The 25,591-nt window shown below is 48.2% G+C and overlaps 1 protein-coding gene across 1 annotated transcript in view; it reads left to right on the plus strand.

Annotated features, from left to right (window-relative positions):
- f2 (coagulation factor II (thrombin)) overlaps positions 1 to 25,591 on the plus strand; it is a 160,523-nt gene that overhangs the window by 36,478 nt on the left and 98,454 nt on the right. The window contains exon 2 of the mRNA XM_072518841.1: positions 17,564 to 17,724. Within this exon, the coding sequence (XP_072374942.1) occupies positions 17,564 to 17,724 (161 nt within the window). The remainder of the gene's footprint in view (positions 1 to 17,563; positions 17,725 to 25,591) is intronic.

The following is a 25,591-nucleotide window of genomic DNA, read 5'->3' on the forward strand; positions in this document are numbered from 1 at the left end:
TGATCAGGGCACCTGGCCATGGTGGACTGTATGGGTACCGGCATGTGGTGCAGGGTGGGGGTTCACCCGCCCTTAGTTGTTGTGGGGGGGGGTAGGGTTACGGTGTGTGGAACAGGGGTCCATGCCGGGGCACAGTGCTGCCTACTCACCCTGGCCACCCTGAGACGGTCGTGCAATTTTTTCCAGCACTGCTGGCCGGTTCAGACAGTGTTCCTGATGGCACCCACCGCCCCTGCCACCTGCGCCCAGGCATGGCAAATGGCAGCGGCTGCCAGCCTCCTTCCCCCCTCAGCAGGGCAGGGTACAGGATCAACCGCCTCTCCTCCACCACGTTCAGGAGGGTGTCCATCTCGGCCTCTGTGAAATGGGGTGCCGCTCTCCTTGCTGCCATCTTGTGGGCTGGGATGGTGTGTGTGGGAGGTGCAGTGTGTATGTGCGGTTGCAGCTTGTCAGCCTCCTGAGTGTCAATCGAAATTCAGCGTATCCCGCACCATTTCTCATTGGAATCGATTGTGTTCCATGTGGTGCTGGTGCTAGCCCCTTAACAGTAGCTGAATCGGTCCAGGTGCTGTGATCATAAGTAGATTGCCATCTGTATGTAAATAATAATACATGTATAACTGTTGTAGTTCCAGCATCTGGTGTGAGTATGTAGACACGTGACCCGGACACACCAAGGGCTGGATTCTCTGCCCCGCAGTGCCAAATTTCTGTCTCACCCCGTGGGCTGCTCCGTTACGCCGGCCGGTCAATGGGGTTTCCCATTGTGGGGCTGCCCCACGCCCTCGGGAAACCCCTGGGCTGCCAGCAAAACGGAGCATCCCGCCGGCAGACAATCCAGCCCCATGTGTTCCAGGAGAATGTATTAGTAAGGGGTTTGTAGCAGTTGCATATTAGAGTAGCTCTGTAGTATCTTAGTGTAAATTAGTGTTCGACCATTATTTCCAACTGCATTGATCTTAGACATTTTAGTAATTTGTTAAGAGTAGTGTTAGTAATAAATAACTTTGTTGATAAAACAAAGTCGAATGTTCTTTGTTCACACTACAATATCAAGATTCAACATCAGCCAAATCAAAGAACATTACAGGTGCGGCGCCAGTTTTGCTGTTGTGGAACTCCACGAATCCTGCGCCGGAGTCAACACTTAGTCTCAGGAATGGAGAATCCCGCCAATGAAGTCTCCCTTTTAAGTCAAACATTAGGGAAATGTTTTCTTTCAGAGTGTCATTAGTTTATGGAATTCTGTAACCCCAAAAGCAGTGAAGGCAGAGCCAATTAATATATTCATGGCTAAATTGGATAGGTTTTTGCTAGGCAAGGGAGTCAAAAGTTACAGGGAGCAGACAGGATAATGGAGTTGAGATTACAGTCAGATCAGCCATGATCCTATCAAATGGTGGAGCAGTCTCAAAGGGCTAAAAACCAATTCTGCTCCTAAGCCTATGTTCCTATCTGGACATGGGAAGAACAAATGAGTGGGGAAGTGTTCTGCTTGGCCATCATTGCTTATTTTAGTTCTGATCTCTGCTACTCTGGCCCAGAGGACAGTTGTAATGTTTGTTCCGACCCTGGCTCTGTCCTTTATAACCACTGATCAAATGTCGTCTCTGAAGAAGAAATAACTTGCATTTATATAGTGCCGGTCACAACTTCAAGATGTCCTAATACATACAGCCAATGGCAGACTGTTATTGAGTAGTCACTGTTGTAAGATGGGGAAGTAAACTAATCCGATTGAAATAATTACCCTTTCAAAATAAAACTATTGCTTCTCAGTCACCCAGCCTAAATAGTAATGGCCGAAGTCATCCAGAGTGGACTTGGAGAGATGTAGGCAGAAAAATAGATAAAAAGCCTTTCGGGCCAACTCCCTAACATTTTCCTGCCTCCGACGTCTTTTTCAAGGTGCTGTGTCGGACAGCAACACACTTGGCAGCAGCAGGAAACAAATGAAAGCCTTTCTCAAATCAATTCCTAGGGCAGTGCTCTTTTCCCTCCCTATGTCTGCTGCCAGTCTCCTCACAGGAAATCGGAGCCATATGAATGAATATGCAGTCATATGTACATCTGCAGACAACTGTTTTTTTTCAAATATATTTTTTATTATCCTCCTTTTTCACATTTTCTCCCAAATTTACACCCACCAACAATAAACAATAATCAGTAACAAATATGTCAATCCCCACATCAATAACAACGGTCCCATCCTCCCACCAAACCCCAAACATTAGCTTGCATGTTCAAATAAACAAATGACAAAAAGGAATCAGGAATCACCCATAGTCACCATTAACACACATAGCCCCCCTCCCCCCAACCATCCCACCCACACCCCCCGCCCCAACTAATGTTCGATGTTATCCAGTTCTTGAAAGTGCATAATGAATAATGCCCTTGAATTGTAGAACCCCCCCATCATTCCCCTCAGTTCAAACTTAACATTCTCAAGAGTCAAGAATTCCAACAGGTCCCCCCGCCACTCCAAGGCACAGGGTGGAGAGGCTGCTCTCCAACCCATCAGGATCCGCCTTCGGGCGATCAACGACGCGAAGACTACAACATCTGTCTCTGCACCCGTTTCCAAACCTGGCTGGTCCCACACCCCGAATATGGCCTCCCGGGAGCCCGGGTCCAGTTTCACGTGCACCACTTTTGAAATTACACTAAAAACCTCCTTCCAGTAATCCTCTTGCTTTGGACAGGACCAAAACATATGAACGTGATTAGCGGGGGCCCGCCCGCAACATTCACACACATCTTCTACTCCTTCAAAGAATCAGCTCATCCTCGCCTCGTGAGGTGTGCTCTGTATACCACCTTCAGCTGTATCAGCCCCAACCTCGCGCACAAAGTGGAGGCATTCACTCTACGGAGCAGCTCACACCAGAGCCCCGCCTCCATATCCTCTCCCAACTCTTCCTCCCACTTTGCTTTGATCCCTTCCAGTGGTGCCTTCTCCTCTTCCAAAATAGCTCCGTAAACCGCCGACACTACCCCCTTCTCCAGTCCCTGTCATCAGTGTCTTGTTACCTGTGTGGTAGGTAACATGTGCTACTCAAACCTTGGTTAGTGATGAGGTCTTCTGAATCTCGATGAAGAAGACTCAAACTCGTTCAGTAGTAACAAAAGGTTTATTGAGTAACTATAACAATAATTGCATGAGTTCTTTACTTTAACTTTGATACTAGTGATAAGGTTAACAAGATCTAACTACGATAACTATACGTAACTCCACTAGCCATCTGAACTAGTCTGCTATTGCCCTGGTCACTGCGCCCCAGAGAGAGAGAGACCCAATGTGGTTGCCTTTTATACTCCTGTTGGTCCGGCCCTCTAGTGATCATGTGGTGCTACTGATTACACATTAACCCCTTGTGTACATGCACATATAGAGATCACTACATCCCCCCTTTTTTCGTGTTACCTATTTTCTGTATGTTGTAAAGAAAATTGAACAAACATAATGGATGCAGTTCGCAAATGCATTACATAAAATCAATGAGTTAGTCCGTCAAATGTTAATACATTTAGCCTGTTAGGCTTTTTCGCTTGCGTGAAATAGGTAGACAAATGATGTTATGTACAAGTTGTGATGATCTTGATGATTATACAAAGCCAATTAATATTTATGAGTCCAATCTTAATTTAAAAAATGTTTTTGTGAGTCCATACTTTATGAGTTTGTTCAGTCGAGTTGCTTTCTTCTTCTGTTGTTGAAGTGGTGATGTTGATGTTGTTATTTCCTGTGTTTGTGGTATTGATTCTGTATGTCATCTTTATTGGTTGACCTGGACTTTTTCCTGTGTTTGTGGTATTGATTCTGTATGTCATCTTTCTTGAAAGCTGGTTTGCTTGTTTGTTGTGGAGCAAATATTAATTTGTGAGATTTGTTGCCATACCATGGCATGTTTGTACTCTTGCCATTGTTTTGCAGTGTTCTGTGGCATTATCCTTCATGTGCAGAGTTGTACCATGTTGCACAGGTCGTTGTTTCATTGTCGTTGTTTTTGTCGTTTCTGTCTTGGTCGTTTTCGTTGTTGTTGTTTTTGTCGTGCTTGTTGTTTCTGTTTTTGTTATGCTTCTTGTTGGTTTTGTTGTTGTTCTTGTAGTTTTTGTTGTTGTGCTTGTAGTTTTTGATGTTGTTGTCGTTGTTCTTGTTTCTGCTGTGCTTCTTGCGGTTTTTGTTGTTCCTGTTGCGCTCAATGCATGTTCCGTGTGGATGATGTGAGTCATTGTCACAGTTATTGGTGTCAGTGTCCATTGTGGTATCTGTTACATTGAGCATTTCTTCTTGAGAATTGTGAGAATGATCCGATGTTGCATTGATGTTGGTGACATCAGTCATTTGTGGTAGATTTGATTCGTCTTCTTTGCTTCCTTGGTACTCCTTTTCTAGAGTAATTTCTGGTTCAATTGAATCACCTTTGGTTTCTTGGTGCTCCTCTTCTGGAGTTGAAATCTTCACGATTTCATTTTCTTGTTGGTCTTGGTGCTCCTCTTCTGGAGTCAAAATCTTCACGATTTCTATTGACGTGGTCTCTCTGGACTCTTGGGTAGCCCTCCTGTGATTGTTGAGTGCTTCTGAGCAGACGAGCTGAGATCTGTCAGTCTCGCTGTGATCCTGCAAATCCTGTATGGGAATTGTGATTTCTTCGTCACTTGTCTCACATACAGTGGGGAGACATTCAGTGTCTTCTTGTTGGCCAAATGAGCTGGATAGACTTTCATAGTCTTCTTCTGGTCGCTCAAATAAGCTGGGTAGACTGTCATAGTATTTTTGTTGTTCACGTGAGCTTGGTAGACTTTCATAGTCTTGTTCATGCATGACGTTCGTTATGGAGTGTTTGCTTGCTTCCATTTTTGAGTCTGTCGCCGAGCTGTCTGTGGAGGCTTGCGTCGCTCTCCTTGTGGAGGCTTGTGTCACCCTCTCTGTGGAGTCTTTCATCGCTCTCTCTGTGGAGTCTTTCATCGCTCTCTCTGTGGAATCTTTCATCGCTCTGTCTGTGGAGTCTTTCATTGCTCTCTCTGTGGAATCTTTCATCGCTCTCTCTGTGGAGTCTTTCATCGCTCACTCTATGGAGTCCTTCATCGCTCTCTCTGTGGAGTCTTTCATCGCTCTCTCTGTGGAGTCTGTCATCGCTCTCTCTGTGGAGTCTGTTATCGTTCTCTTTGTGGAGTCGTGCAGTGTTCTCGCTGTAGAGTCAACCTGTGCTCTCTCAACGGAGTCGTTCTGTGCTCTCTGTGTGGCGTCATTTTCTTCTTGGATATTTGACAGGTTGCTGTCATCCAATGTATCGACGATCTGCCTTGGCATCATGGTATTGGATTCATCTACCATGAGAAGAGTCGTGTTGAGCTTTTCAACCGTGTTGCTGATGCTGTGATCAGCATATCCGAATAACTCAGCCATGTCTGAGTAATATTGTGTGTATTGTTCGATAGAGAAAGCATCTCTTTTTGTTTCGGAGTTGTTATCGTTCTCTTCATGTTCAATGAACAAATCATCTTCTTTGGTTTCGGATTTGTCATTGTGCTCTTCACTTTGGGTGGTGCAGACTGCTTGTTCCAGGGTGTCATGAAAGTTACTTTCAATGCTGGTGTAAGTTCGGGCATTTTTCTGTCTTTTGCGGTAAGAAAATTAGGTTTTGCATTTAAAAAATTTTTTTGTTCATTTTCGTGCAGTTCCATTTTAAGTGGGCGAGGTCTGGGTCCTCTGACGTCATGACACTCGTGATGTCATGCGTAGGAATCAAATGCACATGCGCAACTCGAGTTTCCTTTACTGTACGCTCTTTTTGCAACTGCGCATGCGCGGCTTCTCGCACATGCGCGCAAGTGTAGTTTGCCGTTTTCCTTCTTTTTGAGAAGTGCACATGTGCGTACTGGCCGGAAAGCTCTCGCTCAAGATTGCTGCCAATCAAAAAGTGCTGTTGCTACTCACTGGGGCTGGAGAGGTAGCTAGTTTATTCATGTGGGAGAGGGGTCCGGACAATAAGGCGACAGTCTGATCGGCGCCAGGGGCGGGAACTACTGGGGTCAGCATGGGTCAGCTGACTCTCGGGAGCGTAGTGGGGGGTGAGTAAGTGCTTAGCTGGTGCTTGACTGGGGGTTTTTGGGTCATGGGGCTGTTGGGGAGGGGGGGTGCTGCTTTGCTGACAGAGGAGGTATCAATTTCAGGGAAGCAATTGAAGGTCGGGGGCGGTGGCTCCCTGTGGGGGCGCTCGAGGAAGCGGGTGGCGCGGGCTCGAGGTTGGCCAAAAAAGGGCGATGGCTAGTCGGCAGGGGAGTGGGATTAGCCCCTCGTCCAGACTGATCACGTGGAATATGAGGGGTTTGAATGGGCCGGTCAAAAGAGTGCGCGTATTCACGCATTTAAAGGGGCTAAAGGCAGACGTAGCAATGCTTCAGGAGACACATTTAAAGCTCGTAGATCACACGAGATTGAGAAAGGGATGGGTAGGCCAGGTGTTTCATTCAGGGCTGGATTCGAAGACCAGGTGGGTAGCAATTCTGATCAGTAAGGGCGTGGCATTTGAGGCTGGGAGAATTGTGGCAGATAAGGGGGGCAGGTATATAATGGTGAGTGGAAAGCTGGAGGGGGTCCGGGTGGTGTTTGTGAACGTCTACGCTCCGAATTGGGATGGTGTGGAATTTATGAGACGCAGGCTAGGCAAAATCCCAGACTTAGAGTCACACAACCTGATCATGGGCGGGAGACTTTAACACAGTCATTGACCCCGAACTGGACCGGTCGAAGTCCAGGACAGGGAAGCGACCGGCAGTGGCTACGGAACTGAAGGGTTTTATGGAGCAGATGGGGGGATTGGATCCCTGGAGGTTCGCACGTCCGAGAGCGAAGGCGTTCTCTTTTTTCTCCCACGTTCACAAGGTTTACTCCCGCATCGATTTCTTTGTCTTGAGCAGGGCGTTAATCCCAAAGGTGGCGGGGATGGAATACTCGGCAATCACAGTCTCAGACCATGCCCCGCACTGGGTGGACCTGCGGCTTAGTGAGGAGACAGGGCAGCGCCCGCTCTGGAGACTGGATGTGGGGCTGCTGGCGGACGAAGAGGTTTGCGGGCGGATTAACAAGAACATCCAGGATTACCTGGAAAGAAACGATGCGGGTGAGGTAGCAGCGGCAACTGTTTGGGAGGCTCTGAAGCCAGTTGTCAGAGGGGAGCTTTGTGGTGATATTCATCACTGTAAGTACACAAAGGGTTAATGTACATACACTACACCTAGCTAGACACTAGAGGGAACACCAGAGACATGACACACAGATAGTCAACCAATGTCAGTAAGATAGGACACGACCAATGGGCATTCAAGATACACACAGAGGTGATACCACCACAGGAGGGCATTACACCAACCCATATAAAAGGACACAACACACATGATCTTCCTCTTCCCAGTGAAGACACTCAGTGAGTACAGACACAGGGTTGATTGAACGTCACACCCACCCCGTTGTTTGTAGCAGACTGGTTAGTCAGTCTGAGTAGCTATAGAAGGATTAACAGTAGCGTCGAATCCAAGTAGGAGAATTGTTAATAGTTTAATATACGTGTTAAAGCTATCTCCAAGTCTGAACCTTCCTTTGTCAGAGTGCACATCAAGGAAGCAGCTTATGCTACGTCAAGGGCATAACAAAACATGGTTCCAGGAGTGAACAGTTAAATCCATATAGTTTCAACTCAGCGAACAGTGACAAACAGCAACAACAGCCAGGCAAGATGATGTTCGGGATTCCGGTTCCACAACCGCTCAGGTACTACGGCAATCTCAGTGAAAACTGGTGTTGGTTCAGGCAGAGATTCGAGATCTACCTAGTAGCGTCCGACCTAGATGGCGTAGCAGATGCAGAGAAAATAAAGCTTCTACTTACCATCACGGGTCCAGAAGCAGCTGAAATCTTCCAGACCTTCAAATACTCTAAGGGACAAACAAGAGCGATTTCCAGGCAGTCCTGGACAAATTCCAAGAATTCTGTGAGGAACATAGAAGAAGAAAAGGTAAAAGAGGCGCCAAAACTCACCGCGAGGCAGGCTTGCAGCAACGAACGGCAGTTTTGAATTGCAGCCGTCTTGGAAAAGGTGCTGCACATGCGCAGTTGCGCGAAGAGCGCACAGAACGCAAAGGTCCATTTGCACATGCGTGAGAAGCCGCGCATGCGCAATTGTGAAAAAGGCCCCAAGTAAAGGAACAGCGATCTGCGCATGCGCAATCGCTTCCTACGCACTACGTCACACGCGTCATGATGTCAGAGGCCCCGGACCACGCCGTCTTAAAGGGGAAATGTCCCAAAACACAAAAAAAAAAATTTAAAGCCTCAAAACCAGATTTTTTTCACCTGGAACGACAGCACAATGACTGAAATTCGACCAGTAGCTGAAAGTAACTTCCGCAGAACCCTGCAACAAGCAGTTAGCATCGCCCAAAGAGATGATACAGTCCTTGAAGACTATGACTCAGACCGTGAATTCCTCTTTGTACATCGCAAGCCCAATGCCAGCTCCGACACAAAACGTGATGATATGGTCTTGGAAGACAACGACTCAGACAAAGCTTTCACCTTGGGAGGCTACCCCAGTACCAAATCCAAACGGCAACTAGACGTGTTGCACATTGATGACCCCGACGACGAGTTCTTCGGATTCGGGAATCTTCAGCCCAGCAGATATGACATCCCAACTCGTGAGTGCAGGATGATGCTGCGGCCTGACACCAAGAGACAGAGAGTGGTACAAGCCCACAGAGAGCGGCCTGCTGCCACACAGAGAGTGGTCCACGCACCGCGAAGGGGCCCCAACTCCACACAGAGAGTGGTCCACGCACCACAAAGTGTCCCAGACTCCACACAGAAAGCGATGAAAGACTCCACAGCGAGCTCGTGGACAGCCTCCACGATAGAAGCAATTCAAGATTCCAAAGCGCAGTCCTTGCATGAACAAGACCATGAGGGTCTAGCAACCTCCTCTGAGCAACCAGCAGCAGACAACGCAAGTCTGCCATGCTCAAGTGAACAACAGAAAGACTATGACAGTCTGCCACGCTCCAGTGTACAGCAAGCAGACTCTGACAGTCTACCACGCTCCAGTGAACAAGAAGACGATTCTGACAGTCTACCACGCTCAAGTGTACAGCAAGCAGACTATGACAGTCCACCCAGATTATTTGAGCCACTAGAAGAAGACTCTGACAGTCTACCCAGCTCAAGTGAACAACAAGAAGACACTGAGGCTCTACCCACTGTATGTGCGACAAGTGACGACGGCATCCCACTTCCCATACCAGATGTGCATCGTGTCAGACCTCAGCTAGTGTGTACAGAGGCACTCAACAATCACAGTGAGACTACTGGTGACTCCGGTGACACCACGTTACCTCAAACCTCATTCGCTCGAGCCTCTCCGCAAGCAAATGCATTCCTGAATATTTTGACTCCGGACGTGGAGCATCAAGAAATCTCAGCTGACTCAAGTGAACCTGCAATGCCTCCAGACGGGGAGCATCAACAAATCAAAACTGACTCAGGTGAAACAGACCAGACTCCAGAGGGGAAGCATCGACAAGCCAAAGCTGATTCAAGTAAGCCGGACATGACTCCAGATGGGGAGCGCCGCAAACACAGTGACGGCACGCTCAAGAAAACAGCAGATGCCACAAAGCACGCTAACACGAGTAACTGTGTGAAAGACTTGTATTATCCACAGAGTGTGGTCCTTGAGCACAGCAAACACGACAACAAAACCAACCAACTGAACAACAACATCAAAGACAATAGCAAGAAGCGACCAAAGGCAACAACGTCGACAACAAGCACGACAAAAACAACACCAATGGAACTACGACTGGTACAACATGGTACAACTCTGCAAATGCGGGACACTGTTACTGCTCAGCTCAGTACAATGACATACCGTGGCAGGACAATGCATCTTACCAATTCACATTTGCTGCACTACCAACAGGCAACCTGGCTTTCAGGACAGATGCCATCAAGAATTACCACCACAAGCACCGAAAGAAAGAAAGAGTCCAAATCCGACAACGAAGTGATTTGACCACTTCTTGGTTCCTTCAGCACAGGGACACTGATGGTGTTCACAAAGCAATGCCACCATCAACATCACCAACTCACCAACCAAACAAGAAAGCCACTCGACCATAATAACTCATGAACTTTGGACTCACGCATATGATTTGGACTTATTGTTTAATGATCACTGTTATCATAACTTGTACAGAGTATCACTCATCTACCTAGTTTGTTCAATTTTCTTTAACACTGTACAGAAAATATGTAACACGAAAAAAGGGGGGATGTGGTGATATACATCACTGTGAGTACACAAAGGGTTAATGTACATACACTACACCTAGCTAGACACTAGAGGGAACACCAGAGACATGACACACAGACAGTCAACCAATAGGTCAGTAAGATAGGACACGACCAATGGGCATTCAAGATACACACAGAGGTGACACCACCACAGGAGGGCATTACACCAACCCACATAAAAGGACACATCACACATGGTCTTCCTCTTTCCAGTGGAGACACTCAGTGAGTACAGACATAGGGTTGATTGAACGTCACACCCACCACGTGGATTGTAGCAGACTGGTTAGTCAGTCTGAGTAGCTATATCAGGATTAACAGTAGAGTCGAATCCAAGTAGGAGAATTGTTAATAGTTTAATAAACATGTTCAAGCTATCTCCAAGTCTGAACCTTCCTTTGTCAGGGTGCACATTAAGGAAGCAGCTTATGCTACGTCAAGAGCATAACAAAACAAGTTCATCTCAATTCGATCCCGTAGGGAAAAGAGAGAAAGAGCGGAAAGGGAGAGACTGGTGGAGGAGATACTCTGAGTGGACAGGAGATACGCGGAGGCCCCCGAGACGGGGCTACTGAGGGAGCGGCAGCTTCTGCAGGCGGAGTTTGAACTGTTGACCACAGGGCAAGCAGTAGCACAGCTGAGGAAGACAATGGGGGCTGTCTATGAGTACAGGGAGAAAGCGAGCAGAATGCTGGCACACCAACTGCGAAAGAGGGAGGCAGCCAGGGAAATCAGGGGAGTAAAGAATGGTCTTGGATCCAGGGAGGAGAGGGAAACGGAATCTTTAAGGAGTTCTATCGTAAACTATATGAGTCGGAGCCCCCAGCGGGAGCGGAAGTGATGAGGCAATTTTTGGACCAGTTGAGATTTCCAAAGGTGGAAGAGGACCTGGTGGAGGAGCTGGAGGCCCCGATTGAATTGGAGGAGATTGTCAAGGGTATAGAGGGCATGCAATCGGGTAAAGCCCCAGGGCCGGACGGTTGCCAGGTAGGATTTTATAAGAAATTTTTGGAAATACTGAGCCCACTCCTGATAAGGGCCTTCAATGAGGCGCGAGAGAAAGGAACCCTCCCTCCAACAATGTCACAGGCCTTGATCTCACTCATTCTTAAACGAGAGAAGGACCCAGAACAATGCGAGTCATAAAAAGTGGCAAAGATTAGTGGGAGACTAGAGGACTGGGAAATCTTTAGGGGGCAACAGAAAGCTACTAAAAAAGCTATAAAGAAGAGTAAGATAGATTATGAGAGTAAACTTGCTCAGAATATAAAAACAGATAGTAAAGGTTTCTACAAATATATAAAACAAAAAAGAGTGGCTAAGGCAAATATTGGTCCTTTAGAGGATGAGAAGGGAGATTTAATAATGAGAGATGAGGAAATGGCTGAGAAACTGAACAGGTTTTTTGGGTCGGTCTTCACAGTGGAAGACACAAATAACATGCCAGTGACTGATAGAAATGAAGCTATGACAGGTGAGGACCTTGAGAGAATTGTTATCACTAAGGAGGTAGTGATGGGCAAGCTAATGGGGCTAAAGGTAGACAAGTCTCCTGGCCCTGATGGAATGCATCCCAGAGTGCTAAAAGAGATGGCTAGGGTAATTGCAAATGCACTCGTGATAATTTACCAAAATTCACTAGACTCTGGGGTCGTCCTGGCGGATTGGAAATTAGCAAATGTGACACCGCTGTTTAAAAAGGAGGTAGGCAGGAAGCGGGTAAATATAGACCAGTGAGCTTAACTTCGGTAGTAGGGAAGATGCTGGAATCTATCATCAAGGAAGAAATAGCGAGGCATCTGGATGGAAATTGTCCCATTGGGCAGACGCAGCATGGATTCATAAAGGGCAAGTCGTGCCTAACTAATTTAGTGGAATTTTTTGAGGACATTACCAGTGCGGTAGATAACGGGGAGCCAATGGATGTGATATATCTGGATTTCCAGAAAGCTTTTGACAAGGTGCCACACAGAAAGTTGCTGCATAAGATAAAGATGCATGGCATTAAGGGGAAAATAGTAGCATGAATAGAGGATTGGTTAATTAATAGAAAGCAAAGAGTGGGGATTAATGGGTGTTTCTCTGGTTGGCAATCAGTAGCTAGTGGTGTCCCTCAGGGATCAGTGTTGGGCCCACAATTGTTCACAATTTACATAGATGATTTGGAGTTGGGGACCAAGGGCAATGTGTCCAAGTTTGCAGATGACACTAAGATGAGTGGTAAAGCAAAAAGTGCAGAGGACACTGGAAGTCTGCAGGCGGATTTGGATAGGTTAAGTGAATGGGCTAGGGTCTGGCAGATGGAATACAATATTGACAAATGTGAGGTTATCCATTTTGGTGGGAGTAACAGCAAAAGGGATTATTATTTAAATGATAAAATATTAAAACATGCTGCTGTGCAGAGAGACCTGGGTGTGCTAGTGCATGAGTCGCAAAAAGTTGGTTTACAGCTGCAACAGGTGATTAAGAAGGCGAATGGAATTTTGTCCTTCATTGCTAGAGGGATGGAGTTTAAGACTAGGGAGGTTATGCTGCAATTGTATAAGGTGTTAGTGAGGCCACACCTGGATTAGTGTGTTCAGTTTTGGTCTCCTTACTTGAGAAAGGACGTACTGGCACTGGAGGGTGTGCAGAGGAGATTCACTAGGTTAATCCCAGAGCTGAAGGGGTTGGATTACGAGGAGAGGTTGAGTAGACTGGGACTGTACTCGTTGGAATTTGGAAGGATGAGGGGGGATCTTATAGAAACATATAAAAGTATGAAGGGAATAGATAGGCTGAATCCACAAAAGATCAGCCATGATCTCATGGCGGAGCAGGCTCGAGGGGCCAGATGGCCTACTCCTGTTCCTAGTTCTTATGTTCTTATACAGGCCGATTTCGCTCTAAAACGTGGATGCCAAATTGCTAGCTAAGATTCTGGCTACAAGAATTGAGGATTGCGTCCCAGGGGTGATAGAGGAAGACCAGACTGGGTTTGTTAAAGGCAGGCAACTTAATACCAATGTTCGGAGACTTTTGAATATTATTATGATGCCCTCAGAAGGAGGTGAGGCGGAGGTGGTAACAGCGATGGACGCAGAGAAAGCCTTTGACCGGGTGGAGTGGGAGTACGCTTGGGAGGTTTGGGTTTGGTGAGGGCTTTATTGGTTGGGTGAAATTGCTGTACCAGGCGCCTGTAGCAAGTGTATGTACAAACCGGCTGAGGTCGGGGTACTTCAAGCTTCACCGGGGAACGAGGCAGGGGTGTCCCCTCCCTCCGTTACGATTTGCACTAGCTATAGAACTGCTAGCTATGGTGCTGAGAGCCTCAAGGAACTGGCGGGGACTGGTTCGGGGGGGTGGGGGGTTGGAACATCAGGTCTCGCTATACGCGGATGATTTGCTCCTGTACATTTCGGACCCTGTGGAGGAGTGGGGGAGGTTCTGCGGATTCTGAGGGATTTCGGTAATTTTTCAGGGTACAAACTGAACATGGGAAAGAGCAAGTTGTTGCAGGCCAAGGGGCAGGAGAAGAGACTGAAAGGGCTGCCGCTTAGGATGGTAGAGAAAAATTTTCGTTACCTGGGTATACAGGTGGCCAGAAAATGGGATGCCCTGCACAGGCTCAACCTGACCCGGTTGGTTGAAACAAATGGAAGGGGACTTTAAAAGGTGGGACATGCTCCCGCTGTCATTGACAAGGAGGGTACAGACCGTGAAAATGACAGTCCTCCACAGATTTTTGTTTGTCGTTCAGTGCCTCTCCATCTTCATCCCTCAGGCCTTTTTTAAACGGGTGAGGAGGATCATTTTGGGCTTTGTGTGGGCGAATAAGAGCCCGCGAGTAAGGAGATTGCTGTTGGAGCACAGTCGGGTGGGTGGGTGGGTTGGCACTGCCGAACTTTCGCAACTACTACTGGGCGGCCATTATAGCCATGATTAGGAAGTGGGTGATTGGGGGGGGGGGGTCGGCGCGGGAGCGGCTGGAGGCGGCGTCATGTAAAGGTACTAGTCTGGGAGCTTTGATAACGGCTCCTTTGCCGTTCTCGCCGACCCGCTACTCCACAAGTCCGGTGGTGGTGGCGACACTGAGGATCTGGTGACAGTGGAGGAGGTACAAGAAGGTGGAGGGAGCGTCGGTCTGGACCCCGATATGCAACAACCACAGGTTTGTCCCGGGTAAGATGGATGGTGGGTTCCAGAGCTGGCAGAGGGCGGGCATCAGAAGGATAGGGGATCTGTTCATAGACGGAAGCTTTCCCAGTTTGAAGGCGCTAGGTGACAAATTTAATCTGCTGCCAGGAAACGCCTTTAAATATCTGCAAGTACGAGCCTTCCTGAAAAAACAGGTAGTGGCCTTTCCGACGCTGCCGCCACTGAGGATACAGGACAGGGTGGTCTCCGGCACCTGGGTGAGGAGGGGAAGGTGTTGGATATCTACCAGAAACTACAGGAGGCGGAGGAAACCCCGGTGGTGGAGCTCAAGGGCAAGTGGGAGGAGGAGTTAGGTGAGGAGTTGGAAGCGGGTCTGTGGGCAGAGGTCCTGGGCAGGGTTAATTCCTCCTCGTGCCAGGCTCAGGCTAATTCAATTTAAGGTGGTCCACATGACGGCAGCGAGAATGAGCAAGTTTTGGGGGGTAGAAGACAGGGGTACGAGGTGCAAGGGCAGCCCAGCAAACCATGTCCACATGATTTGGGCATGCCCGGAGCTTAGAGAGTTCTGGCACGGGTTTGCGGGGGCAATGTCCAAGGTGCTTAACACACGGGTGGTGCCGAGTCCAGAGATAGCGATCTTTGGAGTGTCAGAAGACCTGGGAGTTCAGGGGGCGAAAGAGGCCGACGTCTTGGCCTTTGCCTCCCTAGTAGCCCGGAGACGGATTTTATGAATGTGGAGGGACTCAAAGCCCCCGAGTGTAGAGACTTGGGTTAACGACATGGCTGGGTTTCTCAGCCTCGAAAATAAAGTTTGCCTTAAGAGGGTCTACGCTAGAGTTCTCTCGGAGGTGGCAGCCGTTCGTCGACTTTCTCGGGGGAAATTAAAATGTCAGCAGCAGCAATCCGTAGGGCGGGGGGGCGGGGGTGGGGGTGAGTGCTTCATTGGGATGGTGTGGGAAGACAGAGTCACGTGGGGTAATGTCTATTTAATTGTTATTGTATATTCTCTTTTTGCACTATGTTAATGTTCACTCTATTTTGTTTTGTTATTATTGTTACTACTGTTTTATTATGAAAAATTCTGCAAAACCTTAATAAACATATTTTTTTAAAAAGTGCTGTTGCATCAAGTGAGATCCTGCCTCTGCCTCGTGGTGCCATGTTTATCGATTTTGTTTTCTAGATAATGATTCTGTGTTTGTACAGACTCAAAGTATTGATTTTGTTTTTGTTCATAAGCAAGGCATTTTTGTACAGCGATTTCTAGAGTTAGATACTTATCTTGTGAAAGTTCTTCCCTCAAATTTTTGTCAGATAGTCCAGAAATTAATTGATTCATTATCACAGAGTCTCTGAAATCAGCATAATCACAGCCTTGTGGTATTAACTTGAGATTTGTCATAAAATCAGTGATGGGCCCTCCGTTTCTCTGGTATTTATGACAACAGTTAAATCTTTCCAGCATCTCACCAGGCTGACTCTTACAGTGTTCATCAAATTTTTTGAGTATTACTTCTATTTTGGCCTTGTCTTCACCTTCTAAGCAATTAAAGCAATTATAGATTTCTCTAGCTTCATGCCCTCCTATTGAGAGTAGTAGTGCTATTTTTGTTGCGTTAGAGACCGTGCTTAAACCATTAGCTGCGATAAATATTTGGAATATCTGTTCAAATCTTTTCCAGTCATAACTTAAATTACCGGTTGTTTCCAGCTGCCCTAGAGGTCCAATGAGTTCCATAGTTAGTCGTCGAGGATCCATTTGCTGCGAAGTCTTCCACAGTTGAATGTCCAGTCTGAATTTTCTTCTCTTATTGTCTAACCTAATCTAACTAGTTCTGTTAAAGCCACTCCCCTGGTACCATGTCTTGTTACCTGTGTGGTAGGTAACATGTGCTACTCAAACCTTGGTTAGTGATGAGGTCTTCTAAATCTTGATGAAGAAGACTCGAACTTGTCCAGTAGTAACAAAAGGTTTATTGAGTAACTATAACAATAATTGCATGAGTTCTTTACTTTAACTTTGATACTAGTGATAAGGTTAACAAGATCTAACTACGGTAACTATACGTAACTCCACTAGCCATCTGAACTAGTCTGCTATTGCCCTGGTCACAGTGCACCCAAGAGAGAGAGAGAGAGACCCAATGCGGTTGTCTTTTATACCCCTGTTGGTCCGGCCCTCTAGTGATCATGTGGTGCTACTGATTACACATTAACCCCTTGTGTACATGCACATAGAGAGATCACTACAGTCAGCACCTCCTCCAGCAATGTGGAGGCCGGCTCCACCGGGAAGCTCTGTATCTTCTTTCTGGCAAAATCTCGAACCTGCATGTATATAAACATTTCCCCCTGCTCCAGCCCATACTTCGCTTCCAGCTCCTTCAGCCCTGCAAACTGACCCCTAAGAAACAAATCTTTTAGTGTAGACAAATGTTTTTAGGTGGAAGAGTTTCTCTTACCGCTATTTCTGGGTGTTGAATTCTGTCTACCGTTTACAGCTTTAGCCGTGTGTTCTCCATCTTGGAGTGCCATCTCCCACTCCGTCCACCTGAGCAGCACCAACTGCTTTTCGGGGGGCTGCCAGCTGCCCTTCCTTCAACTGTTCCGGTTGACATTATTCCTTCATCCAGTTGTCATCCCTATTTGGGTGGTGCTTTCAGAGCAGAATTCTTCATTGCCCACCTACAGGAAAATGAAACCTCATGTCCCGTCACTCAATTTTCCCTGTCCTTGCCCCTGAATTCATCTCGACGGCAGGCAAAATTCAGCACTACATGAGCCATGAAGGAAGGCCTCATGAAGTCATGCACCTGACTCTCTGGCCTTCAGTGAGGCTCCAACTAATTTGATTGAAACGATTAAACAAAATTAAACAAACTGAGGGATAAAGTAATATGGGCTGCCCCTTAAAGGGATACTGCCTAAAACAAAAACAGATCAGTCAGGCTCCAAGCTGGGGGCAATCAAATTTGACCATGAGACAAGTGTGAGTATATTGATCCTTTTCACCTGCTGTGCACTGCGCAATTTTCATTTATTTATCTGTGTCTTATCTGCTTCCTTCAGTGTTCCTGGAGGCCCGGGATGCGTTTTCTCTGTTGAAACGACATCGACGAGCCAACGGTTTCTTTGAAGAGGGAAAGCATGGAAATTTAGAACGAGAATGTATGGAGGAATATTGTGACCAAGAGGAGGCCCGTGAAGTGTTCGAGGATGACCAGCAAACAGTAAGCAACAAGATGAGGGTTGAGATTTCCCCGCCACTGCTCTGTCATGTTTAATGGGTTTTCCCATTGTTCACTTCCTCCTCCACCAGGGAACCCATGATCTGGAGGGGGGGAGGGGGGGATTAAGGACACCATTGTTGGGCCAGAAAATCCTGCTGGCAGGAACAGCCGGAAAACTTCAGCCCATAAATTACTCTCAATTAGAAATGTTATTTTTGTGATGATGTTGATAGTGTCATGTTCAGATAAGTTCTTAACTGGCACTATTAATCAGACATGAATCAAATTGCCTTATGATTCTTGGCGCTGCAGGCAATGCAAATGCCATCCCAAGAAAAACAATTGCCTTTGGATGCACAAGGTAGAGGGGGGCTGGTCTAGCTCAGTTGGCTGGACAGCTGGTCCGTGATGCAGAGGCCAACAGCGTGGGTTCAATTCCCGTACTGGCTGAGGTTATTCATGAAGGCCCTGCCTTCTGAACCTTGCCCCTTGGCTGAGGTGTGGTGATCCTCAGGTTAAATCCCAATCAGTCAGCTCTCTCCTCCCCCACCCCACAAGGGGAAAGTGGCCTATGTTCATCTGGGACTATGGTAACTTTACTTACTTATAAGGTAGAAGATTATTGAAGATTCAGTGCATCAACAACCTTGGGTAGTAATGGAACAGCTGCAGAATCCTTCCACAGAATATCAGGAAGCTGATCCCTTATAATCGCCAACCCCAATTACTTCAATTTACATTTCTTTCAAAATATTTTTATATTTGTGCCCCATTTATCAGTCATACAGGCTTCCCCATGTTTGCCATATTTTCCAATCCCAATGTTTGATTTGACAAGTGAAAGACAACGGGAAGAAATAAACCTTTCTACGCTTAAGGTCTGCATTACAAATAACGCACCATTGTTACCCAGGTTTTGAACTTTCTTGAACTGATTCAACTTTCTTAAAAAGTAGGATTACACAAAAGAAAGAACAAATTAGCAGATTATAAAACTACTCCATTTAAAGGGAACGGGGCTAACTGAATGGATCTTTCAATGAGACAGGATTGGCATGATGGGCTGATTGGCCTCATCCTGTGTTGCATAATTCTCCTTTCCGCTATTACTTCAACCTGTTCTTTTCAAGCAAAGATGAAGCACATTCTCTTCACATCCTTCCTCACTCGACGTGTAATGGGCCAGTGAGAATTGTGGAGGAAGAGAAATATTGTCATTTCTATTCCCACGTTTAAGCTGCAAGATTATCATAGAATTTACAGTGCAGAAGGAGGCCATTCAGCCCATCGAGTCTGCACCGGCTCTTGGAAAGAGCACCCTACCCAAGGTCAACACCTCCACCCTATCCCCATAACCCAGTAACCCCACCCAACACTAAGGGCAATTTTGGACACTAAGGACAATTTATCATGGCCAATCCACCTAACCTGCACATCTTTGGACTGTGGGAGGAAACCGGAGCACCCGGAGGAAACCCACGCACACATGGGGAGGATGTGCAGACTCCGCACAGACAGTGGCCCAAGCCTGAGTCGAACCTGGGACCATGGAGCTGTGAAACAATTGTGCTATCCACAATGCTACCGTGCTGCTGTAATTATGTTACGATCCGAGTTGATGTTATAACTGGATGGGATGATCCCAGAATGGAATACTGGTTCAAAAGACTGGAACTTTTACTTTTTTTAGAAACCGTGGAGGAACACAATCACAGGACCGCCAATTAATTTCAATAAGGAAAAAATGTTACTCAACATGAAGGACGCGATCCAACGGACTTGCCGTGCCCGACTCGGGACGCAACAAGGCCGTTAAATCTCGTGAGAAGCTCATTACACCTAGCGAGATTTTGCAAGGAGTTGCGATCTGAATCCCACCCACAGTGGGCAGGATGCAGATTTGCATATTTAAGTGTGCAGTTAAGCACACTTAAATAGTTTTTGCCAGAATTATCCAGGGCGCGAGACCTAACGGCCTCACCTTGGGGAACCCGAGTGGGCGCCGTTTAGCATTGGTTTCCACAAACGTGGACCAGGCGTACCAGCAATTGGGGGGGGGGGAGGGTCTCCCAGACAATCGGGCACCCCTGCGTGGTCTGGCTCTGGGTAGGGTGGTTCCCTGGCACTCCCAATGTCAGCTGGACATAGTGCACACCCAGGAACCCTGACAGCGCCTCCTGGGTGCCACCCTGGCAGTGTCAGTTTCCCCACGAAGTACTGCCAAGCAGGCAGGGGCACTGCCAGGGTGCAGCCTTGGCATGGCATTCCTCACCGAAGCCTGAAAATGAAGCAGAGTCCCATTTAATAGCAGGGTTGTTTTTGGCACTGCAAGCATTGGGAAACACCCGGCTACACAAGCCCAAAACAGGACTCTGTTACATTTCTATTAAATCGTGCCTGAAAAGATTGATTGTGATGCAAAACCCCTTTACTCCCCCTTAATTTCACAAACATACACAGATTTTAAGGTTAACGTGGGTTACAAAGTATATCTTAGGCCACAATGGTCTCAGTAACATACAGTCCCTTTAAACACACAGTCTGGCTGTGGTCAGACACGCACACTCTGAACCCTGAGTGAATTTCTTATGATGTCTCCTTGAAATCCCCCCCAGATTATTCTTATCCTGTGAGCCACCTTGTCTCACTGAACCCCGGATTCCACATCATTGAGTTAAAATTCCGCTTTCAAAAAGGCATAGGGCACGATTCTCCAGCTTCATTACGCTCTCACTCACGTGAAATGAGGCCGGTAAATAGTGGGAGAGGCAGAAAACGAGAACCACGCCAGATGCCAAACAGTTTATAATGCATCCAGCCCATCCCGTAGGTGAAAACGGGATCTCGCCGTAGCATGGCGAGAAACCAATTATCACCACTTCAGCCCTATTTCCATACAATTAACGAGAGCCACCCCATATCCAACAGCCTCCTGTCATACATCGGCCTCCCCAGCAAGTGGACATGCTGGCGCCAATTAGTACTCCTTTTTAAAAACGTGAAGCTGATGGAAGAGCTTCTGTGGGGAGCCCAGGAGGTGAGTAGCCATCTTTGCTCACAGGCAAAACACCCTGGGGCGCTGGGCATGCCACCCAGTGCTCGCGGGGGGGGGGGGGGGGGGGGGGCCTGTGGTGATATGCATAAAGCAATTCTGTATACAATATTAGGCATGACCTCTGACCAGCAGGTGGCAGTGTGGCAGAGTAAGTCTACCATGCGGCTCTGTACCTCGAGGCAGTTGGGAGTAAGTCGTGTTGGTGGATTGATGTATTTTACAGTAGCTCTATAATAGATAGTTAGTGTTAGTGGTTTGTTATTTATTTATTCCAGTTCTCTTTACCACACATTTCTTTCATAATAAATTATTTAAACTAAATGTTCTGCAGTGCATCAATCATATCAGCCTGCCTACAGGACATGACATGGTACCAGCATTGATGATCGACTAAGAACAAGAAGAGTCTACAAAGATCCAAACATTTAAAGATAACTTCAAGGAAGGGGAAAGATTACCTGATAAGCTACTGGCAACTGGTGCTCAACGTGTGGTAAAACTTTGAAGCCTTGGATGGAAGATATCAAGGCATCTCAACAGCTTCGGATTATCGATAATGTGGATAAAAATTTGCGAATGTTTAAGCAGCAGTTTAAACTCTATGTTGCCGCCCGACGAGAGGTGTATCCCTTTGCTGCTCACTGTAGCAGGTCCCCAAGCAATTGAAATTTTCAACACGCTTGTCTTTGAAAGTTCTGAAGCAATTTGATCGGTATTGCTCGCCTTAAAAAAATGAGAACTTTGAGCGCTACATATTTCGCACACGTATCCAGAAAGCAGGTGAATCATTTGATAGTTTTCTCACCGACTTGCGGTTGAGGGTGCAGTCGTGTAATTTTAGTACCCTCCAGTCGTCAATCATTCGTGATCAGATTGTAGTCGGGATCTCCAACGAGAAGGTTCACAAGAGGCTTTTACAAGAAACAGAACTATCCAAATACTCGAAAATGCTGTCCAAATATTTCACGCTAGCGAGCTTGCAGCAAAATAAATGAGCACACTGAATTTCTGGCATTTTGGCGCGAAGGCAGAAGAGGCAACCGGCAGCATGAGTGTGGTGACGCAGTCGAATAAAAAATGTGGTCCCAGCGCAGGAGACCATTTTGAGCGGCTGACCCGATCCACCATTTCATGCCAGTGATGTGGCAAATGGCATTTGCCACGACAGTGCCCAGCATTTGGAAGGGTATGCCCCAAATGTGGAAGAACAAATCATTTTGCTAACCAATGTTTTTCTTGTCAAAAAGTGGAACAAACGAAAGCCATCAACACAATTGATGAAGTGAGCCTTGAAGACCTGGGCCGGGATTCTCCCCTACCCGGCGGGGCGGGGGGTCCTGGCGGGGTGGAGTGGCGGGAACCACTCTGGCGTCGGGCCACCTCAACGGTGCGGATTCCTCCACACCTTTAGGGGCCAAGCCCTCACCTTGAGGAGCGAGGCCCGCGCCGGAGTGGATGGCGCGCCGCCGGCCGGCAGGAAAGGCCTTTGGCACCAAGCCAGCCGGGGCCGAAGGGACTGCGCCGGCCAGCGGAAGTCCATGCATGCACGGATGCATCAGCGGCTGCTGACGTCATCCCCGGGCATGCGCAGGGGGATTGTCACTTCCGCATCGGCCATCGCGGAGGCTATGGCTGAGGCAGAAGGAAAAGAGTGCCCCCACGGCACAGGCCCGCCTGCGGATCGGTGGGCCCCGATCGCGGGCCAGGCCACCGTGGGGGCACTCCCCGGGGCCAGATCGCCCCGCGCCCCCCCCCAGGACCCCAGAGCCCACCCGCGCCGCCAGTCCCGCCAGTAAGGTAGGTGGTTTGATTCATGCCGGCGGGACTGGCATGACAGCAGCTGGACTTCGGCCCATCGCGGGCCGGAGAATCGCCGAGGGGGGCCCGCCAATCGGCGCTGCGTGATTCCCGCCCCCGCCAAATTTTCGGTGCCGGAGAATCCGGCGGCCGGCGGGGGCGGGATTCACGCCGCCCCCCGGCGATTCTCCGACCCGGCGGGGAGTCGGAGAATCCCGTCCCTGTTCTTTGTCGACATGATCTCTAGCGGGGACAAGTATAGTCATTGCATGCAAAATGACAATGTTGCAATGACAATTTGTAGCAACAGTGCAGTTAATGCAGAAACTCAAAAAAACAAATAGACTCTTCCGGTGGCGGCTATGAAGGAATAAGTCGCACATTTGGTGGCTCCCGCTTGGGTCGGACTTTTGGACCTTTCCCCCGATTTTTTACCGGACTTGATTTGAAAAATTGATGCTAGAGACAATTGTGAACTGAATTCCCACATCGGTGAATGGAGAGGAGGACTAGAAGTGCTCGCAAAGGCAGAAACAGAAAGACAGAGAAGGCTTGGGCTGAAGCTGCACCGGGAGGAAGTATGGCGGAGGATCGGACCTCTGGCTTGTCGACCCAGCGGCCAACGGAGCAGCTGATGCAAGTTATCCAGGAGGACTTTGCCAAGCAGAAGCAGGACTGCTTGGACCCAATTAAAGAGGCAATTTTGCGGCTGGAACATAGATTGGATGCCCAAGATCGGGCAATCCAGAAAGTAGAGAAGGCGCTGGCTGACCAGGAGGAACATCAAACAGCGGTGGAGTTGGAGGTGGGGATGCTGAGCAGAAAAGGCTCCTGGAGAAGCTGGAGGACCTAGAGAACAGGTCCCACCGGCAGAGCCTGAGGATCGTTGCGCTCCCGGAGGGATCTGAAGGAGCGGACGCTGGGGCATATATAGCGGCCATGTTCGAGAAGCTGCTGGGGGATGGGGCATTCCCCCGACCCTTAGAGGTGGACAGGGCTCACAGAGCGCTTACGAGGAAGCCGCGAATAAGAGACCCCCCAATTCCATAGATACCTGGATAAGGAGCGTGTTTTACAGTGGGCCAAGCAGACACCTTTAAACAGGAACACATCAGGTTAAAGACTTTACTTTTATGAGTTTAAATCACCCAAATGATCCAGAGATAGCCTTTCATGGCAGAGATCACAGCAGATCCAGCTCACTGCAAACACAGACACTCCCAAGCTCTTTTCCTCAAAACTGAAACTAAAACTGCAAAATGGCTGACCTAAAGCCCAGCTCCACCCACACTCTGACATCACTGCATTTCTTAAAGGTACATTCTTAAACATCCATTTCTTAAAGGCACTCTCACGTGACAGAGGGGACTTCAATACAGTTATTGACCCTGGTTTAGACCGGTCAAGCTCAAAAACAGGCAGGGTGCTAGCAATGGCTAAGGAGCTAAAAGGGTTCATGTAGCAGATGGGGGGGTGGACCCATGGAGATTTGGGCAGCCAAGAATAAAGGAGTTCTCCTTCTATTCACACGCATAAAGTGTACTCCCGGATCGATTTCTTCATTCTGAGCAGGGCTTTACTGACGGGGGTGGTGGACACGGGGTACTCGGCGATCACAATCTCAGACCATGCCCCACACTGGGTTGACCTACAGGTTAGTGAAGACAGTAATCAGCTCCCGCACTAGAGGTTAGACGTGGGGCTCTTAGCAGACGAGGAGGTGTGCGGGCGGTTGAGGAAATGTATTCAGAATTACCTGGAGGTCAATGACATGGGGGAAATTTCAGCAGCGGTAGTTTGGGAGGCATTGAAGGTGATGGTTAGAGGGGAGCTGATCTCGATACGGGCCCACAGGGAGAAGGTCGACAGGACGGAGACGGACCGACTAGTAAAGGAGTTACTACAGGTCGACAGGAGGTATGCGGAGACCCCAGAGGCAGGGCTTCTAAGGGAACGGCGGAGGCTACAGGCGGAGTTTGGCTTGTTAACCACAGGGAGGGCGGTGGAGCAGCTGAGAAAGGCGAGGGGGGCGACCTATGAGAACGGAGAGAAGGCTAGCAGAATGCTTGCACAGCAGCTTAGAAAGAGGGAGGCAGCCAGGGAGATAGGGAAAGTAAAGGATGGAGACGGTAACCTGGTGGGAGACTCAGCAGGGGTGAATAAGCTGTTTAAGGATTTTTATAGTAGGCTGTATGGGTCGGAACCCCCACCGGGGCCATAGGGGATGAGGCACTTCCTAGGGGGGTTGAATATCCCGAAGGTGGACGGGGAGCTGGTAGAAGGGCTGGGGGCCCCGATCGGGATCGAAGAGATAGTGGAGGGTCTGAAAGCCATGCAGTCGGATAAAGCCCCGGAGCTGGACGGGTACCCAGCGAAGTTCCACAAAAAGTTATCTGGGATATTGGGGCCGCTGTTGATGAGGACATTCAATGAGGCAAGGGAGAGAGGGGTGCTTCCCCTGACGCTGTCACAGGCCACGATCGCGCTGATTCTGAAGCGGGATAAGGATCCGGAGCTGTGTGGGTCCAACAGGTCGATATCCCTATTGAATGTGGATGCCAAACTGCTGGCCAAAATGTTGTCCTCCAGGATTGAAGATTGTGTTCCAGATGTGATTGAGGAGGACCAGGCGGGGTTCGTTAAGGGCAGACAGTTGGTGTCCAATGTAAGAAGGTTGCTAAATGCGATCATGATGCCCCCAAAAGGTAGGGAGGTGGAGGTAGTGGTCGCAATGGACGCAGAGAAGACTTTTGATCGAGTAGAATGGGAATATTTGTGGGAGGTGCTGGGACGGTTTGGATTTGGACGGGGCTTTATTGCCTGGGTCAGGTTACTGTATCAGGCTCCTGTGGAGAGCGTACGGACAAATAGGACAACATTGAACTATTTTAGGCTACACTGGGGGACAAGGCAGGGGTGCCCCCTCTCTCCACTGTTGTTTGCGCTAGCTATAGAGCTGCTGGCAATTGCGCTGAGAGCCTCAAGGGGCTGGAAGGAGTTGGTCCGGGGGGGGGA

The sequence above is a fragment of the Scyliorhinus torazame genome, chromosome 10 (assembly GCF_047496885.1).
Source record: "Scyliorhinus torazame isolate Kashiwa2021f chromosome 10, sScyTor2.1, whole genome shotgun sequence".
Classification (NCBI taxonomy): Eukaryota; Metazoa; Chordata; class Chondrichthyes; order Carcharhiniformes; family Scyliorhinidae; genus Scyliorhinus; species Scyliorhinus torazame.